Below are 21174 nucleotides of genomic sequence, written 5' to 3'. Positions count from 1 at the left end.
GAGAACCTGGAACGTACTCGAGTTGAAATTGATATCGCATCAATCGAAGCAGCTTTCTTTGTAATCGAGGTGATATAGCATCCATGGGTTTTTTTCACAATGGCAAGCAGGGGTTTGTGATCCGTTTGAATGGTAAAATTGCGACCATAAACGTAATAGTGAAACTTCTCGCACGCTGTTGTAACTGCCAACATTTCTTTCTCGATTTGAGCATATCGCATCTGTGTAGGTGATGGCGAGGTAGAAGCGTATGCGACGGGTTTCTTATCTTGTAGCATGGCAAACCCAAGACCATATCAACTCGCATCCACGGAAAGAACAATGTCTTTTTTAGGGTCATAAAGTTGCAAAACATCTGCACTGCATATGATCCGCTTTAAATCTTGAAAAACTTGTTCAGCTTGGGAGTCCCATATCCATTGGGATTTAGTTTTCAATAGGGTTCTGAGATACGCAGTCTTTTCTGACAAGTTGGCTACAAATCGAGATACGTATGTGACTATGCCCAAGAATGTCTGCAGTTCCTTTAAGTTACTTGGCGAACTTATTGCTTGAATCGCTTCAAGTCGACTTTGGTTTATCTTGATACCCGCTCCGGATATCGTATGTCCTAAAAACTTGACTTCTGGAGTAGAGATAACTCTCTTTTTCTTATTAAATTTGAAATTGGCGGCTCTTGCTCGTTGAAGTAGCGCTTCTAACACGTCATCGTGCTGTTTATTATCTATGCCTCGAATAATAATGTCGTCGTAGAAATTTGTACAATTATCCAAACCCGAGATAATTTCTTGCACCGCTTTTTGTAATACTTCAGGTGCACTTGCTAATCCAAAGCTAAGTCGAAGAAAAGAATATCTTCCAAACGGTGTGGCTATCGTGCAGAGTTTAGAACTCTCTTCATCTAATTTAATTTGCCAAAAAGCATCCGAAGCGTCTAGTACTGTGAATAAGGTAGCTGCTTCTATTTGCGTTAAACCGTTTCTTGTGTCGGCATGGAATGATGCTCTCTCAGTATAAATTTATTTAGCTCTCTTGGATCCATGCAAATTCGAACCGTTCCATTTGGTCTGGATACCACCACGATTGGGTGAACCCATTCCGTAGGCTCATCTATTCTCCGAATAACTCCGATCTTTTCCATGCGATCCAATTCCGTCTTGACTTTGTCTTGAAGCGCTAACGGTATTTTTCTAGGCGCTGCGACGTATGGAATTGCATCTTTTTGTAGTCTAATGGTATGCACCCGTTTCAGTTCACCCAGTCCTTCAAAAATATCTTTATATTGTTCTAGAAGATCTTGAATCTAGGACTAATAGCCCAGTGCAATTAGAGTTGGACCTAGAACAAATTAGGGACAAGCAAATCGCGACGGAAATGCAAAGTACTAGTGGTTCTTGTTAAGGGAAAAAATTTTCCGGACTTCCGGTTGGGGGAAGGCACTTAAAAATGGCCGCCATTTTGAAATTTTCGGTTTTTCGGGTTTAACGCCGAACTCGTCTCTCATATCAAAAAATGTGTTCCAACATTAAAGATGGAGAATATAAAATTCTATCTAATGGTATATGAATTGATGTCCTACGAATATCCATTCGAAAGATAGACCCATTTTTGTGATACGCCATTTTGAATTTTCGATGTTACCTGCAAATCTTCTTTTGAAATTTGGAAAAGTACATGCGACATATATGGGAAAAGAAATTATACTATTTATTTTATTTATATTTCATCAAAAATATCATTTTCATCTTCGGACAAGTCTTTAAAGCATTTAAACAAGAAACCCCATTGCACTCCCCGCACATCGCAGAGCATTTCAAGTCGAATTTTCGACACGTAGATGTTAAAAAATAAAAGGGTCTACAATGCCATTGCCCGTTTTATTTTATAATGCCCTCTAGCAGTTATAGTTCTAGTCGATAGAATGCGGCGAAGTCCAACATCCACTTTGAATGGTGGCCATCCTTTGAGGACGCTCCAGTGTTGCCAATGGCAGATAACCCCGCCAGGAAAATGTTCAAAATTACCTTGGTGGCGTTTCGTCACAAAAAGGGGATTTTCGACTATGAGTATTGCCTCTTTCCGAGTTTTATTACTTGTTAATGTATTTTGAAACTTCCTATGTAAACCGTCCCGCTCAAACTTCACCGTCTAACATAGCCTTTTATTATATAGCTGCTATTATGGATTTTCTGTGTTTATAGTTTAAACACTCACCCTCTGGTTCCCAAGAAATTTTTTCAGTTCGATCTTGAATACGGATCCAAGATGCAGCGTTGCTATTTGTGCGCTAAAATATCTTAAATTTGTTTAGGGACTATAAGTTTTACTTACGCGAATAGCATTAGTATAATATTCATAATGGATAACGAAACGTGTGTTATTTGTGCCGCGCCATTATCAAGCCAAAAAACAGTTATTGTGAAAAAAAAAAGGAATACAGACGATTATTAACGCGAGTGTTGCTCGGGGTGACGAAAAATTTGATGACGTTTTAGGCCGACTGGAGTCACTATTAGTGCATCAGAAATGTCGTGTTAACTATACTAGAAAGGACAGTATAGAGAGATATTTAAAAACAGGAGTGAACCATCAACTTCTCCTACAGCAGCAGAAACTAGAACTCTTACGCCTGATTTTAACTTTAAAGAAGATTGTATCTTTTGCGCGAAGAAATTGCAATTGGGAAAGAATGAAAGAAGTAGTTCCATACGTCTGGTTTCTACTCTTGAAATTAAATCTTCAATTGAAAATAAATGCAAAGAACGAGGTGATGAATGGGGAAACGAAGTTCATAGACGATCTATTTCATGCATCGACTTGGTAGCGGCTGAAGCTAGGTACCATGTTAAATGCTACAAGCAATTTTTTAAAGCACCTTCAAAACATGCACCGGGAAGACCAAAATGTGATGTTAGAGAGGAAGCGTTCCACAAGCTTTGTTCTTTTCTTTTAAATTCAAAGGATAGATGTCAGTTTTCCATAAAAGAATTACAACAAGAAATGAAGTCCTACATTACGGATGGTATTTAAATCTTGTTTTCTTAATAATAAATTTAAACGTATAAAAATATAGACATATACATCACTGTTTATATAGACGACGAAATTTGGACTTTCAAGCACCTTAAGAGCCGATTAAAAGCTTTCTTTGGAGGCAACATTGTCATTACAGAAAACATTGGCGAAAATAATATTTTGTGTTTCTAAGGCACCATGGGAAAAGCAATTAATAAAGAATGGTACAAAGATAGAAACGAAAACGAAACAGAGGAACGGAAAAGAATTGTCGAATCAGCTGCTAAAATAGTGCGTGAAGATATACGTTTGAGGGTTTGCAAATGTGATACTTATCCATCCTACAACGATATCACTACTGGCGGTAAGAATGACATCCCAGAAACTTTGGAAATCCTGATGAGGACATTATTAGGCATCAATGATAATGATAAGTCAAAGATTGTTAAAGCAACAGCCTTGTCAAACTCAATAATGTCAGTTGTAAGAGCACGGTCTTACGTCTCGCCAGTTCTTGTCGGTTTATCCATTCACCTTCACAGAAAATTCGCTTCGAAACATTTGATAGACATTCTATCGAAACTTGGGTTTTGCGCTTCATATAAAGAAGCATTGAAATTTGAATCCGCCGCTGTCATTCACTCACAAATCACCTATGAAAAAGAAGCTTTCATACAATTCATATTCGATAATGCTGACTTCAATATCCGAACCCTGGATGTGCACGACACTTTTCACTCCATGGGAGGAGTGGTTTGTGTTACCACAGAACAATCTGCCCAAGTGAAGCAAGAAATTCCAAGACCGAAAAGTCCATTTAGCGCTACAGAAATTCGAAAGTTTGGAAACATGCCTGTTAAGGCTTTTAAAAGGACCTCTTCAAATGCAATTGGGGAGATTCGAGTAAATGCCTTAGAATTTAGTTTGGAAAGCACTGAAATAGTTAAGAGCACCAGACACATCAACACATTATGGGCTTCTGGAAAGTATTTTAGCAAAGACGGCACTGTATCTTGGAATGGATATATGAGCATCGCCGCTTCTGCTTCTGAATTCTCTACAACTAGGATCCTCGCCTTACCATTTATAAACTTGGATCCAGGAAACGTAAACACCATTTACACTGCCCTTAGCTACGCCAAGAAAATGTGTCAAAAACAAAACCAAAAGCATTGTTTGGTTACCTTTGATCAGCCATTATTTTTTAAAGCGGTTGAAGTAGTTGAATCGGTTGAAAAGAATGACCCAATTGTTGGAGTTATCGTTCGCCTTGGCGCCTTTCATACAGTTATGTCTTTTCTGGGCTCAATTGGCTATGTAATGGGTTCCAGTGGCCTTGAAGAGCTATGGAAAACGGTTTACGCTAAAAATACTGTGGTACACATGCTTAGTGGTCACGCCTACTCAAGATCTATCAGGGCTAATTTTCTAACGCAACATGCTTTGACTTTATTAATACTGAAGCAATGCGGATTAGAAGACCTGTCACTAGAAGAATTGCAATTAATATACGCGAATCCCACGGTCGAAAATGCAGAAAATGAAGTCCTGAGAAAGATCCATTATAAATTTGAATCCGAAATAGCTAAATGTGCTGAAGAAAGCAGAACTGGAAGGTTGTGGAAACAGTTTTGGTACATGGTGGAAATTGTCAAGCTGTTTATTCACGCTGAGAGAAGTGGAAACTGGGACATGCATCTCTTCTGTGTTTCGGAAATGGTTCCTTATTTTTGGGCAAGTGGTCACCTGAATTATGCTAAGTCATCTCTAATTTACCTCAACCAAATGGAAAAACTGAAACGTGACTATGAAAAGCGAGGGGTCGGACGTTTGTCAAAATCCCGTACACTTCGTTTGAAATCTGTTTAAAATCTCTCTCGAAAATCTCGAAATCCCGAAATCTCACGTCAAAATCTAAAAATCTTAAAATCTCACGTCAAAATCTACAAATCCCAAAATCCCTATTTTAAAATCTGAAAATCCCGAAATCCCTATTTTAAAATCTGAAAATCCCGAAATCTTCACCTAAAATCCCGAAATCTCACATTAAAATCTAGAAATCCCGAAATCTTAACGTAAAATCCCGAAATCTCATCCTAAAATATCAAAATCTCATCCTAAAATATCAAAATCTCATCCTAAAATATCAAAATCTCATCCTAAAATATCAAAATCTCATCCTAAAATATCAAAATCCGAAAATCTCCTCGAAATCTATAAATCTCCTTCAAAATCTGAAAATCTCCTTCAAAATCCCGAAATCTCCTTCAAAATCTGAAAATCCTGAACAAAATCCCGAAATCTTCGAAATCTGAAAATCGCGTTCAAAATCTGAAAATCTCCTTTAAAATCCCGAAATCTTAAAATCTTGGACTAGATTTCCAGATTTCTAAAATCTGAGTCAGAATCTCAAAATCTGGGGCAAAATCTCAAAATCTTTGTCAAAATCTTGAAATCTCAAAATCCCGTACACTAAAATGACAAACGTCCGACCCCTCGATGAAAAGTTTTCTAAACAAGGTATGTTTACAATTCGCCGAACAGAAACCTTTGGTCGGGAACTTGGATCGATATGATTATTGAACAAAATCTCATGCGTTCCATGAAAACATCTGGCGGACTTACTCAAGGTAGAGGGTTAAGCAATTCTTCACATGCTAAATGGGTAACAACAATGCCCCATTGTTCCGATGTAAGCAATGCTTCGGAGAGGTTAACTGGTGTTATAGCATCTACAAGCGAGCAGCACGTAGATCTAAGAAGTTCCCGGCGTCTTCGTGACCAAAAAGATCTGGAGCGGTTTGAGAACTGGTTTGAAGATCATTCTCCGTTTAATAAAGAACTCGGACCGAAACTTGTTTCTCTGTCAAGCGGACGAGTTGCTGAAGACGAAATTAATTGCGACATGACTAAAGAGGTGGGTGACAAATTGATGCAAAATGCCTTGGGGAAAAAAATGGCGGACGTCAAATTTCGTAGATTGGATCGAGTGAAAACTCTTAACATAACCAACAGCAAAACCATAAAGATTAAAAATGATCTAGTACTGGTAAATCCTCTACAACTGTTTAACCGGATTTTGTGTACCAGTAAATCCCCAGATGATCTCGAACATTGCTTTGAATTCGAACTAGCATCTTACCCACCATCTCTTTTTGTAGATGGTTTCTTAAGAAAAGGGATAAAATCAAACCTCTTAAAGGAAGTTGACAAAATTGAAAAATCTAGTTCATTGCTTCCTAAAGGTGAACAAATCTGCTGCGTTGTAGACGGTGGACACCTACTGCATAAAGTTGTTTGGCAAAGACCCTCAACTTATGGCGAAATTTACAGTCAGTATGTTAGATACGTGACATACCACTACGGAGAAAATAGCACAGTGGTTTTTGATGGTTATGAAGAAAATAATCTTAGTACAAAATGTCAAGAACAAACAAGAAGAACAACCAAGAAATCACCAGTAGTCATAATTCAAGATGATATCATTAACACTGTTAATCAATCGGACTTCTTAGCCAATATTCAGAACAAGAAATCCTTTGTTGCAAACTTATCTCGTAAGATGATTTCAGCAAACATATCCGTGGTTCAAGCCAAGTCTGATGCAGACACGGTCATAGTGTCAACATCACTAAAATGCAAGACTCGTGAAAACTTGGTATTTGTGGTGGCAGATGATACTGACATAATGGTACTTCTGGTATACCATGCAACAGAGAACCATTTTTTCATGATACGACCAGGAAAAAATTCCAAAGCTGATAGAGTCACCGACATATATGAGCTTCGTTGCAAACTTGGAGGACTAGCCGAAATATTTCCGTTTCTTCACGCATTCTCTGGTTGCGATACTACTTCGGCAATTTATAAGAAAGGAAAACTGCAAATTTTAAAACTACTTAAAAGTAATTCTGATCTAGTTGAACGATGCTTGGCTTTCAATGATAAAAATGCAAATATGGAAGATCTGAAGCAAATTGGCGAAGACCTTTTTCTAAAATTGTATGGGGCGGCACCGAAGACCAAGACACTAAACAAGCAAAGATACTTGCAATACAACAAGGTAGTTGCCAAACAAATATTGAAGTCTAACTTCGAACTGGCTTCCCTACCTCCGACGACATCAGCTGCTCAGCAACACATTTTAAGAGTATACCTACAAACGCAAGAATGGTTGGGTAATACACTAAATCCCAAAGAATGGGGATGGGAACTAAATAAAAGCAATGAACTAGTACCCATTTATTTTGAAAACTCACCAGCACCCGCAAGCATATTAAAACTAATTTTTTGCGGTTGTAAGGCCACAAACTGTGGCAAAGCATGTTCGTGTCGAAAATTCGACTTGAAATGCTCTGCGATGTGCGGGGAGTGCAATGGGGTTTCTTGTTTAAATGCATATAAAGACTTGTCCGAAGATGAAAATGATATTTTTGATGAAATATAAATAAAATAAAGAGTATCATTTCTTTTCCCATATATGTCGCATGTTCTTTTCCAAATTTCAAAAGAAGATTTGCAGGTAACATCGAAAATTCAAAATGGCGTATCACAAAAATCGGTCTATCTTTCGAATGGGTATTCGCAGGACATCAATTCATATACCATTAGATAGTTTTATATTCCCCATCTTTAATGTTGGAACACATTTTTTGATATGAGCAACGAGTTCGGCGTTAAACCCGAAAAACCGAAAATTTCAAAATGGCGGCCATTTTTAAGTGCCTTCCCCCAACCGGAAGTCCGGAAAATTTTTTTCCCTTAACAAGAACCACTAGTACTTCGCATTTCCGTCGCGATTTGCTTGTCCCTAATTCGTTCTAGGTCAATGCCATTTTTCGTCTAATTGCACTGGACTATAATAGTTTCTGCCAGCTTTGCTTTAGTTTCTGGAGTTGTGGTTATGTTGTCTAATCTAGCGATTAAGTGTAGATCGACTGAAGTTTTAGCACCAATCAAAGCTGTCGAGCTGACCTTGGATATATAGAATGGGACTGAGGCTTGTAAACTTCTATTTTGGCACATCAGGTTGCATTTTCCGAGAACGTTTACTTTGTGCCCGGTAAATGCTGAAATCGTTACGTCAGAAGCTTGCAGTTTTGGTCGTGACGTCAAGGAATTATAAATCTCCAGTGGAAGCAGATTAACCTGGGACCCGGTATCTATTTTACAAGTTACTAATTGATCTTCTATAGTGATATTAGCTGTCATGTTAGACCGGTCTTGTCTTCAACTATCAAGCGTCAAAGCTCCAACAAATAGGTTATCTTCTGTTTCCTCGTCATCTTCCGACTCATTTATATCCAAGGTGTGTATTTGTTTAGCCTTCCTACAAACACTTGAAAAATTATTAAGTACGTTACAGTTGTTGCAACGCTTCTCAAAGGCTGGACACTCTTTTATTTTATGGAATCGTCCACACTTGTAACAGGGTTTTTGGAAATGTGTGTTAGACCCTTGCGTCTGTGGCTTCTGCACAGCTGATACCTTTCTTCTAGATTGCTGAAATTTCTTATTTCCATTGTTTGACTGTTTATTTTTAGATAACATGTCTACGGCTAATTGTGAAGACGCTCCTAACTCTGTAGCTTGTTCTTTAGAACGTTCGTAGGATCGGCCCAAATCTATAGCCAGAGCCAATGATAAATTTGCCTCTTGTAGTAGCTTCTCACTTAATTCCGAACTTCTTAGACCTCCGATCATTCTGTCAACGATTAGAGATCCCTCCTGTGTATCGAATTCGCAGTCTCGTGCTTTCGTTTTAAGCTCAGCTACAAATTCATCTATGCTACGACTACCTTGTGAAACTTCATGAAATTGATGCCTATGGTATGTGCGATTTTTATAAGGTCTGTAATATAAACTCAAAGCATCCATAAGAATTTCCACTGTACGAGCATCTCCTTGTTGCGGAATGGTTATAGTTTTTAACAGCTCACGCCCTTCCAAACCGATGGAATGCAAAAAATAAGAGCGTTGGAGACTCACAGGCTTAGCGCTCAGGGCTTCAATATCGGCGTAAAGGCCAAAGGCTTCCTGCCAGAGCACCCACGATGAAGAAGGAGACTCCCCAGGTACGAATGTCGGCGGCGGTTTCATAATGACGCAGTAACAAGAACAAGCCAAGGCTTACCGTAACGAAAGGTGGGGGATCGAAAGTTGACTCTGACACCATGTAATATTCTTTATTTATTTTGTTAGAATATCAAAACTTGCTTAACCTTATTTAGTTGGTTAAATAATTGTGCACTGTCCTTTAATGTTAAGATAAACTTTAATCTTATTCGGCATACATTTAGACATCGACTAGGCGTCGATCATAACAAAACAATACTGGTTAATGCGCGTTGTGGCGAGTCACGGGGACCCAACTGCTTATGCTTACAACGCCATTTGGCCATATTATAGTACACTAAAGTAACATATATATCAGTAAAGACTCAAGATTTCACTTTCATCGAGAGTCGGCCGAGGAGCGTTAATGCTTCCTGTGGGAGCATTATTTTGTTCGTTATTTAAATTTTTCCCACGTGTGGCTAGGATTTTTCTCGATTGCACCATGACATTCGTCAGAGAATCGTAATCACCACTTTCAATTTCAGTTGAAATTTTAGTTAACGCTTTGAGCAAGGCTTTGACTTGATACATCTTATTCAGAATAGTTCTAATTCCCGAATAATGTGGAGCCAATTCAGCGAAAGAACGCAAATTACTTTGGCACTCTTCGCTATCAGTGCAGTAAGAGTTGTGTCCTAGGAACGGAACTATTCTCACCACTACTTCGTCCCCATCTGGTGGTATAAACACGTTTGATTTTTTGCAAAATTCTTTTCTTAATTCACAAAGGTCCAAATCAGACTCAAAAATTTTAGTCAAAGATTTTTCATTAGCATTGGCAACTGTTTTTATGAAAGCTAGTACTTTTGCAATGGCTCGAGTTCGAACATTACAAATATCACTGCATTCCCAGTATACAGTTTTGCTTTAGGTTTCAATAAACCCCCTTCATTGATCCCAAAATTTGCTTTCGGATTCTTCTCTTCAGTTTCAACAATTTTGAAAAGATTCGTAACAATTCTCGACTCATTAACTTGTAAAACTCGTTCAACGTTATTAGTTGCGTTATTGTTTTAATGTCAACGAAATTTCCCATTTCGTCAACAAACAATTCTTTAGTCGAACTGGTAGCACGGTCTCTCAGAACTTTTCGTACACGACCATCAGAATCCAATTGAAAAATTTTGCCGAAATGTGACTCATCGTCAGTTTTCAATATTTTTCCATTATTTCCCATCAGATAATAGGAAGTTTCATGGAAATAGGCCTCTTTCACGCTATTGTGAAGCCTTTTCCCACCCACAACTTCTGCCAAATGATTACTATCAATGGACCCAATTTCTTTGATTTTCTCAACAAAATCCTTAAATTCACTAACAACCCCCGTTAGTTGGGCGTGGTAATATAATTGCCTTTTTAAATGCAATATTTACCAGCTAGCACTTGGCATTTTAGCTTGTGAGAGATAGACTTCGTGCGTCTATTTTTGGTCTCGGTGTCAAAAGACTTTGACGCCGCCAATCTTTCAGTGAGACGTTTGACTAGAAACGTTTTATAGCTTTCGGCTATAATTTTTTGGTTTTTCGTTTTGAAAATCCCCGCATTGAGGAGCGTTTTCGCAAAACTAAATTTATCTTGTTTAGTTGGTTTAGGTTTGGGTTTTATTTTTTTTAGCAAAAACCAACATTAGTGGTGCCACCTGGTGCCATAGCCCTTTTACCACATTTTTCTGTACATAGCGTTGATTTACTTTTTCTAAGAAAATTATCTTTGTTTTTCAAATAGTACTTCTTGTTACTAAGTCGTTTAGCTTGCTTTTTTTGCGAAGCTTTCCTTTGAACAAGTAATTTTAACTTAGCTTCAGCTATTTTCTTTTGGTTTAATTCACGCCATTTTTTTTTCCTAAGTCTCTTCTGAGAAACCATTTCAAAATTTCTTAATGGACGCAAAAGAGCAAATTTTTTCAATTTCTGTAGAGTTTCAAAAAGTACAAATAGTACCGTATTTGACACAGATTGCAATAGGTCACAAAGATACCTTAATTCCACACTGGAATTTGCACTTTGGATACACAAAGAAATCCAGTTATTGGGAACACAGAGAACCCACTTACCAAACACAAAGAATTGGCAAAATAAAAGGCACAGAGAACCTTTTGGGCGCACAGGAAGAACCCAGTGTCAAAAAAAAACTCTGACAGAATTGCAAATCGTAAAAAGAAAAAAAATACAGTTTGAATAATAATAATAATAATAATAATAAATGTAATTACAAGGGAAAGTGAACCCTAAGAATTAAGGCAAAGAGTGAATAGTTTCACAATCTGGAATCAGAATAATAGTTATTGTTACAATAGGTAAATAAAAACCAAAGGTAATTAATTACTAGATTATATAAAACCTTTTAAATCTTAATATTTAAGATTCGTGGCAATTGAAATTGTCTTACAAGTCTTGAGAATTATAAGATAACGAGTTGGTAAACTGCTAATACTAGGAGTAAACGAGAAATTCCCGCCCAAAAGCAAACAATAAAAAAATTACCGCCTTCTGGAGTCTGTTGTAGTAGCATGGAGAAATATAGGTGGAAATGTTGCTGTGAAATAAAGTCTTCACTCCCCGTAGTTTAATTGCTCCATGTTACTGTTCCTAGGGCGGGAATTTTTGGCGGGAATATACTTGTTTTTTCTGTCTGAAACCCTTGCTTGCTAACCTCGTAAGTATGTTTTGAACTGTATTTTTAATGGTTAATAATATTAATTAACGGTTTTTGAAACTAAGTCATAAAATTTAAAGTTAAACTGTTGAAATTTATTGTGAAATTTAAAACTAGATAGAAAGTAATCAATATAAAATGAAATTTCTTGTTTGTCGGTTTAGTCGAGTAATGGAAGGCAAAAACATCACTGTCACCAACGCATATTTTAATGAAGTTGGTGGCAAAAGAGGACGTGGAGGTGCGGGTGGAGGTGAACGCGGTCGAGGTCGCGGTGGCAGAGGCCACAAAAAACGCGGCGGTCACTCGGGCCAGTGGCGGTTTGTCCGAACCTGCTACAATTGCCGAAAGGCAGGGCACATTAAGCGGGACTTCCCGCTAAATCGAGGTACAATTTTCGAGTGCTTTTCCTGGGGCCACCTAAAAACTCCTATGCACTTGGTTAAAGTTCTCGTTAAGGAAAACGAGCTTTTAATTTAATAAAAGGTTTTTGAAATTAAAAAAGCCGGTTAAGTTCCTAGGTGGCTCTAATGCGAAGCAGTCTTAGCTAGAGCCTTTTATCGCCACGGCTTTCATGGTGTCAAGTAATTTTGTACTAATATTTGGCAATGGGGTAGAAAAATATTCATTGGTATAAAAGTATCTAGAGAGGGTTATTTGAGAGAAATTGTTGGACAGAAATTATCTGCATGTAAGACCAAAATTAATTCGTTCAGTCTCAAAGTATATCGCACACTGAACAGCCAAAAGAGTTAAAGGCTAAAGCATATATAGTAGATTAATAAAAGGTTACATGGTAGATGTTTTGATGGAGGAAGGCGGTACGGGGGAAAAAGAGGAGGTGGAAGTGGTGGGGGAGGAAGTGGTGGTGGGGGTGGTGGGAGAAGAACCCCCATCCTCCAAAGTGACTGGAGGGGAGTCCCAACCAGCTCCAACAATGGAGACACCATTGTAAATATTTTGTAAGTATTAAGCCACATTTAAAAATTAAAAGCTTTTATTAAATTGGGGCTCATTAAAAGAAATTTAGTTTTAAATATCTCTAACAACCTCAATTCCTTTTCTGAGTTTCAAGTAAAACTTTTTGTTTACAACATATTTTTTTTTGTAGCATCATCAGTTCATCATCATATTTATCTTTAAAATTTTTCGGCTATTTTTTTTATGAAGCATTTTCTTGCCCAAAAATTAAAATAAATCCATTTCATCCATAAATCCATTCTTTTTAATCCATTTTAATGAAGTAACGTTCCTTTCTTAGTAATCCATTTTAGTGAACTAACATTCCATTCTTAATCATTCATTTTAATGAAGTAACGTTCCATTCTTAATAATTGACCTTGGCAAATTTTATTCTTTTAATTTAAGAAATGGTTTCGCAACTATGTTTTGTCCTTCGAACATTAGAAATGATTCTTAAGAAACAATTGTCCAGCCATTTCGTTATCCCTTGAACTTTAGAAACAGTGGACCAGCCATTCCGTTATCTTTTGAACTTAATAAATAGTTTCCCAGCCAGTTTGTTTTCTCTCGGCCTTAAAAAACGGTGGGGCAGCATAGCATTTAGCCCTTTCGCCTCGCAGCAAAAGGATCCCGGGTTCAATGACGGAGTGTGCCACTGGGTCACAATCTACGAACGAATCCTGCGTAGTTTGCAAGTTCTCTCCCCATTTAAAATTTTTCCTCCACGGCCTAACACTGTTTCTCCTTTCCATCAAAATTTGTAGAAGTTAACGATAATTGTTAGGGTAGGGCGCTCTTAGTTAGCTGTGGCATATGGGCTAGCTACAGCTCCTCTATGCATTGTAAAGGGACCCACCTGTAAACAAGGCACATGCTTAGTGTGGCCATCCCTTCCCAGACAAAAGCTTAGATTATATTTCGTTATCCCTTGGGCTTAAGAAACAGTTGACCAGCCATTTTGTTATCCCTTGAACTTAAGAAACGGTTGACTAGCAATTTTGTTATCCCTTGAACCGTAAGTTTATAAGATATGTTCCTTAAGTATAACTGATAGTTGAAGAACGACGCAAGAATTGGCCTCACACGTTTTCCAGCCCATCTTCCTACTTAGTGCATGATAAGCTTTTGACAGAACCTCACCAGCTGTCGCTTTACGAGAATAGACGTTCCGCTAGCGCCACTTCATTACAAGCTCTCAGTCACCTTGACAAATTTATGGTTGAAGTTAAGAAACGATTGAACAGCCATTTCGTTATCCCTTGAAGTTAAGAAAAGGTTTTTTCAGTCATTTCATTATCCCTTGACGTTAAGAAACGGTTTCACAGCCATTTTGGTATCTCTTAAAAAGATTCATTTCGCCATCATTATTCCATTTTTTTTTGATTAATTTTAATAAATTAACGTTCTGTTCTCATTAATCCATTTTAATAATTATTATCCCTGAACTTAAGAAAACGTTTCCTAGTCATTTTGCTATCCCTTTATCTTACAAATGGTTATCTAGCCATTTCCTTAGCAACACAAATGAATAATTTATTGTAACATAAATGAATCATTAATTACTGTAAACAAATATTAATTTTTATTAAATAATTAATTTCTTGTTCAACTTGCGTTAATCAATTTCTTCATAACTTAATGACATTTCGACGAATTTTTAAAGAAAATAACTAAATATTTGCCTTTCTTAAAGTTTCTGCCTGCAAGCATAGCCCACTCGATCCGCGCTCATGGACGCAAGCTGCTCGCGCTATATAATAATAATTGACCAGGTCTCGTCGTCTGCTAAATTTAGGAATTGGACAATTAAACTTTTTGAGTTAATGTCTGGACTCTGGTTACCCTTGAATTTTGTTAGTGGTCCCGTGGTTTTATTTTTAAACTGGTCATTTGCCCTGTGCCATCGCCTTATTTCCCACACTGGACAAGGAAGCATTTCTCATGAAGGATAATGGCCATCATTGTTGTGTAAGAGACAGCCTGGCACAGCGTGGGAAATAAAACGGTGGCACAGGGCAAATGAACAGTTTAAAAATTGCCTGAACCAGTTTAAAAATTAAATCGGAGGGGGGGTCAGTGGTCCACAGGACCACTAAGAAAATTCAAGGGTTTCCAGAATCCAGGCATTAGCTAATATATTGTAATTATCCACTTGTTCAATTTAGCAGACGACGCGCCCTGGTCAGTGGTCATGGACAAGTTTATTTATTCTAGACCAGAGGGGTCGCTGGCCCAATGTCCAGTTTAAAAAATCTTTATTTCCCACCCTGGCCTGGCAGCCCCGTATTTGTTTACCCTGCCCATAGCCCACTCGATCACGCGTAACACGACGCAAGTTGCAGAGCAGCGTCCGTGAGGATCGAGTGGGCTAAACCCTGCCTTGCCAAGTCAGCTGACTTAGGTGAAATATTTATTACTTTACTTCTATCATGAATCTATATAACGCTGTCTAACCTCTCGATAAGGTTTGGGCGGGGCTTAGCGAAAGGAGACATCAGTCACGTGTCTGATAGTGTTAGGAGCAGGAGAAGGGAGGGGGAGTCCGGGGGTGTGTAAATTCGAAACGTCACTTCCTCTGTCTCGTGATTGGCTATTAGAGGTACGCAAAACGCGTCAAAGGTAGGAGGGTAACACCCAAATCTAATCGACATGATAGAAGGGGCATATGATAGAGCTGCATATTCATAGTTATATAGATTCATGCTTCTATGCGACTTAATTCTAGACATTCTTGAACGAATCATCTTGTGAAAATTTTATAAGACAGGCTTCTGGCGCTGGGTTTTTTTGAGCCAAATTTGCTTTTAAAATTTAAAGAAAATTAACTTCAACCTTTTTTCCTCTCTTCAGAAATTTAATAATGATAGTGTGTTACATATTTATCCGAAATTAAATGTCGTTTTTGCATCCTTCAATACAGTTTTAGTTGTTTTAATTCCTTTTTAGTCACAGATACAGTCGATTATCCTAATACCACAGTTCCCACTGGCACTGACTCGGAAAAATCACTAAGCCTTGGCTCACTGGGCCGAATCTGTAACCGCGCACTTACGGCAAAACAAGTTTGAACACATTTTGAGGATTTCCCCGGCTTCAAATTGCAAATTGTTGACTTATCTTTCTTCTTTAAATCGCAGTTTTCTCGCGATTGAATATAATAATTATATTGAGTTGATTTATGAGACGACTTCTCAACATCGACACCCGCCAAGCTACTTGGTATCTTCCCATTGCGCATAATTTCATTAGACCGAATTCCCATTAGACCGAATCCAGCCAATGTTTTTAATGAATTTAGCCCAACCGCGGATTTGGTATTTACAATTCAATCGACGCTATTTGTCGAATTAAGCGACCCCAAAAAAAGCTATGTAGTTTAATTTCTATTTATGTCGTTTATTAATGAAAGCGTTTTAAATACATTTTTATTGCCTTGAAACGCCATTATTTGACGACTATACAACAATATGATAATTAAAAACGACCTTTGGAAGTTTTCATTACCGTGTGTTCTAAAAGTATAATATAATAGTATACAGATAAAGTGAAAATAGCACCTTATCAATTGGGCATGGGTTAATATATAATAATATATAATATATAATAATATATAATATATAATAATAATATATAATAATAAATAAATATTAGCAATTGGTTTTATTATGTCATATTTTGCTGATTTATTAATATTTTGTTCTTATAATCCTCAGTTTAAAATAATAATTTAGAAAATTTTTGGATGTTGTGCTCATTTTACGTAGGCCTTAAATTGTTTTAATTTTATTTAAATTTCATCTGGAAAAACCCGGAGTGCGGGTTTTTCGGTGCATGGGATTTTCCCATTGGACAGAATCGTAAATCCGCCAAAGTGCGGATTTTTCGGTCGAATGGTATTGGTTTCGGTTGATTGGGATTCGGCGCAATGGTAGTTTAACCAACCAAAATAAAAAAGGTAAGTATACAGTTTCCGACTGGGTTATCATGCTACTGGAAGTTGCGGAGCACGCTGCCATTGGAGCAGTCAACCTATTGGAGGGGAGGGCAAAGTCGTTGAGATCGATGAAAGCAAGTTCGGAAATAGGAAGTTTCATCAGGGCCAAAGGGTGCAAGGTACCTGGGTGTTTGGTGGTGTGCAGCGCGACTCGAGAGACTTTTTCATTGGTTCCTGTGGAAGACCGAAGCGCTGCCACCTTAATTCCAATAATAAAACGATGTATCAAGCCTGGTACAACGATCTATATGGATTGCTGGAAAGCATATGACTCGATAGACGAAGTGCCGGAGTTTGTGCATATGAAGGTGAATCACTCTATTGCTTTTAAGGATTGCGAAACGGGTGTCCATACGAACAAAATAGAAGGCAAACGGAATGCTGCTAAGAAATATCTGCCAAGATTTGGGTTTAAGAAAAGGTCTGTTCAAGGCTATTTAGCCTTGAATATGTTACATTATAAAGCTACAAGTACAAAAAGTTGGGAAACCCAACGTATTACCTCTCCGTGTCGAGATGACTATCACTACCCTCTTAAACTACCTAAATATGCATCTATCGCTTTTTATTGCTTTGCAACCTGCAGGAAGTTTATTTTAAAATAGTAAATTGTTCAAACGTTTCTCTAACTTTCTCTGGAAACTCTACTCTCTCGCTATACTCCATTTTACATACAAAAATCAAATACCTACAAAAAGAAGTGGCAAAAACCTAATGGATCTTAACAACCACTTAATTTGACTTAATATCCAACTTCCAAACACAAATATTTACTGGTAGATAAATTGACATCCTACAAAAAAAAATTCTCAAGAATGGCTCCCGCAAATTTAAAAGGTCTATTTCCAACTAGGTGGGCGTATCTTATTAGATTTAAAATATATATTTTTGAAATTTTTGGTCTGACTGTTATATACACCTAGATGGTTTTCAGTCAAACAAACAAGGAGCATAAACACAATAGTGGAAGCTTCAGTCTCATTTAAAACATGTAAAACAATTATCATCTCTGCAAATAGCTTACACATGTCTTTTTTACCCGTTTAGATTTTTCTAAAGCAATCTTAACACCAAAAATATTTTTTGATACAAAATAAATGTTTTATATTCTTATCAAGAATAAAACAAGATGATTAAAAGGTCTGTCCTCTCGTAATTGTTTGAGCTTTTATCATGATTACTCTATACAACAGTAACAAGGAGTATAAACTCATTAGTGGAAGCAGTATTTTTTTCGAAACAATCTCGCTTATGTTTATCCTCTCTAGACTTCGCTAAAAACGTATTACTCCTACGTAAAATATTAATAGACAGGGCAAGGATTCATACCATTAAAGAAGGAGAGCAATATTATCCATATTTTCATTTCATACACAGAGAAAAGAAATTATTATGTTTCTGAGAGTAGCTTCCCATTTTGGTTGTTGTTTTGAAAAATATATCGCAATGCATGGGCCTTGATAGATATAGGAGGCAAGGAAGGAAATATATCACAATGCACGGGCCTTGATAGATATAGGAGGCAATGATTTAATCTCTCTCTTTGCACGAGAGGTTGATCTTTAATATTTAAATGAATATAATTATTTTAATCTTCAATAATTAACATTAATAATAGTTAAATCATTTAAAATAAAGTTATACCTATTACCTTCTCAAACTTTGCTAATATTGACGTTTAAATTGAAGCGTACCCCTCTTACCCTATTTTTTTAAAAATTTTGATATATATATAGAAATCGTTTCCCTTACAATAGTAAGGAAAAAGCGCGATTGCGAAAACCTTTGATGGCCGATCCCACCTTAGGGAGGCTAGACGTCTCTCGTAACCCTAGCTGATCGCCGCGTATATCCTAAAACCAAACAACGATAATATAGGAGTAGAGGCCAATGACACAGATTGATCTCTATGTGGAATAGACGGAGGACCAGTGGATGGTGGTGTTATTAGAAGCCAGTGTAAGTGCAGACTGGTGTCAATGTGGGATTGACAAAGAACAGAAGATGGTGGTTTTGGAAGCCAGAAAAGTACCAGACTGGTGTTCATGTGGGGTGGACGAAGACCAATCATGGTGGTGTGAGAACTCAAGTATAGAGTAGCTAACGGAGAGAAATACAATTTTCCAAATTTCTGTGAACTGTCAATGCGGTCCGGAAATTGGGAACACCTTTGCTCCGATACGCAAACTGCGAACGCGGTCACGTGGGTGTAACAACGGACAGACAGACACACACACACACCATTTCTTTTGAGGTGCATACACTCTTAAAAAAAGGGTGTTTCTTGACACCCCAATGAGGACTTTCTCCTGCTACAAATACGTCACCTTTTGAGTACAAAATTAACACCTTTTCGATTCTGGAATAACACCCTTTCTGGTATTAAAGTATTCCTTTACAGGCTTAAAAGAACACTCCATTGTGTGGCTATATACACCCTACACTGTAAAAAATAATGGTGCATTCTTACACCATATATGCTGTTTTTTTTTGGTGCCAAAAATGACACCATTTATGATGTACTTCAATACCATTTTTATGATAAATTCACGCCATTTACAAATATTATTTGCCAGTTTTAAGGAAATATTAGGCATAAATGCACCATTTATAATGATTTTTAACATCTTTCTCGGAAAATCTGTTCGACTCTAATATTACTACTTAGATTAATGGTCTTAAACGTAGGCAAAATTACGCCACGTGTGTCAAATAACTATACCAAATGAAAAGAAAAAGGTGTTAAATATTTTTTCTATAGTTAGCACCACATTTAAGGTGTAAAACAAACTCATTATTACACCATTTCAAGTCCCTATTTACTCCATTTCAAAGCCCTATTTACTCCATTTCAAAGCCCTATTTACTCCATTTCAAAGCCCTATTTACTCCATTTCAAAGCCCTTATTACTCCATTTCAAAGCCCTATTTACTCCATTTCAAAGCCCTATTTACTCCATTTCAAAGCCCTATTTACTCCATTTCAAAGCCCTATTTACTCCATTTCAAAGCCCTATTTACTCCATTTCAAAGCCCTATTTACTCCATTTCAAAGTGCCATTTCAAACCCCTATTCAGTCCATTTCAAGTCCCTATTTACTCCATTTCAACGTGCCATTTCAAACCCCTATTTACTCCATTTCAAACCCCTATTTAGTCCATTTCAAGTCCCTATTTACTCCATTTGAAACCCATATTTACTCCATTTGAAACCCCTATTTACTCCATTTCAAACCCCCTATTTACTCCATTTCAAACCCCCTATTTACTCCATTTCAAGTCCCTATTTAAGCCATTTCAAGTCCCTATTTAAGCCATTTCAAGCCCCTGTTCACCCCATTTGAAGTTGATTTAACTACGGTAATTAACAGAGTGTCTTCCATTAGGCTGAAAAACCCCGCAATTTGGCGGATTTTGGATTCGTTATTACTACGATTAAAAGTTACCTATGGAAATATAGTAATTCTCGGGAACACGAAGATACCCGCGTAAATCTGATTATCTAATGAAGATTGAGTGGTTGGGTAAAATGAGCAATATTCCTTGTGTTTTTTAAATATTAAGCGAAATTTAGAGTTTAGAAGAACGAAATGTTCTCATATCGGAGAAATGTACCTTGATAAAGCGATTCGCAAATTGATATTTTTAAAGTTATTAAGAGGTTTGAACATAGAATGAGTACCCAAAATCAATTTTCTAACGTAATATAGTGCCTATAAGAAACGACATAAGCAAAAAAATATAAAAACGTCTTGGTTTGGACCAAGGCCGAAAAAACAAACGATATGTGTGAGGTTTATCAATTGACTGAAGTTCAGATATTGAAATTTTTTTGTAGTTATTTTTATCCACTCAATCCTTAATCACTATTTAATTCAATCAACTGATTTTACTGTTAATCGATCTAGTCCCTCTAAATTAATTGAAAAAATTACATATCTACGCTTTTGCAAGAACAATTACATTTTCCGAAAACATTTTATCATGAAATTAATTGTTCTTGAAAAAGCGTAGATATGTAATTTTTTAAATTAATTTAGAGGGACTAGATCGATTAACAGTAAAATCAGTTGATTGAATTAAATATTGATTAAGGATTGAGTGGATAAAAATAACTAGAAAAAAATTTCAATATCTGAAACTTCAGTCAATTGATAAACCTCACACATATTGTTTGTTTTTTCGGCCCTGGTCCAAATTAAGACGTTTTTATATAATATCTGTCACTTCAGTCTTAATGTAATTAAATTTCGAATAATTATGTTTGCTTTACCGTCATACATTTGCACTTCAAAATATAATGGTGCATTCAAACACCATATATGCTGTTTTTTCCAGTGCCAAAAAATACATCATTTAGGGTGTACTTTAACCCCATTTCTATGATCAATTCACGCCATTTACTAATATTATTTGGAAGTATTAAGGAA

The 21174-nt window shown here is 37.0% G+C and overlaps 1 protein-coding gene across 1 annotated transcript; it reads right to left on the bottom strand.

Moving 5' to 3' along the window:
* Window positions 1-296: 296 nt before the first annotated feature.
* Window positions 297-9114, bottom strand: LOC149668653 (uncharacterized). The gene is made up of 8 exons (XM_089840867.1): window positions 8250-9114; window positions 6209-6329; window positions 4420-4563; window positions 3669-3790; window positions 3517-3588; window positions 2628-2737; window positions 977-1303; window positions 297-893 (listed from the first exon to the last, which is right to left on the bottom strand). The coding sequence occupies exons 1-8, from the start codon at window positions 9112-9114 to the stop codon at window positions 297-299; spliced, it is 2358 nt and encodes a 785-aa protein (XP_089696993.1).
* Window positions 9115-21174: the final 12060 nt, after the last annotated feature.

The sequence above is a fragment of the Phalangium opilio genome, unplaced genomic scaffold, assembly GCF_054372755.1.
Source record: "Phalangium opilio isolate 3A_F unplaced genomic scaffold, DU_Popi_V2 ptg000055l_1, whole genome shotgun sequence".
Classification (NCBI taxonomy): Eukaryota; Metazoa; Arthropoda; class Arachnida; order Opiliones; family Phalangiidae; genus Phalangium; species Phalangium opilio.
This window is presented reverse-complemented; position numbering and strand designations above follow the sequence as displayed.

Bases quoted from the DNA above. Each gene is read 5' to 3' on its own strand.
- LOC149668653 (XM_089840867.1), bottom strand. From the start codon at position 9,114: ATGAAACCGCCGCCGACATTCGTACCTGGGGAGTCTCCTTCTTCATCG. The intron at 4,564-6,208 runs GTTTGATTTTAT...GATCTTTCTCAG, and splicing joins TTGTCAACTTCCTTTAAGAG to GACTTCATTTTCTGCATTTT. The intron at 894-976 runs GTTTAACGCAAA...TTAGATGAAGAG, and splicing joins CCATGCCGACACAAGAAACG to AGTTCTAAACTCTGCACGAT.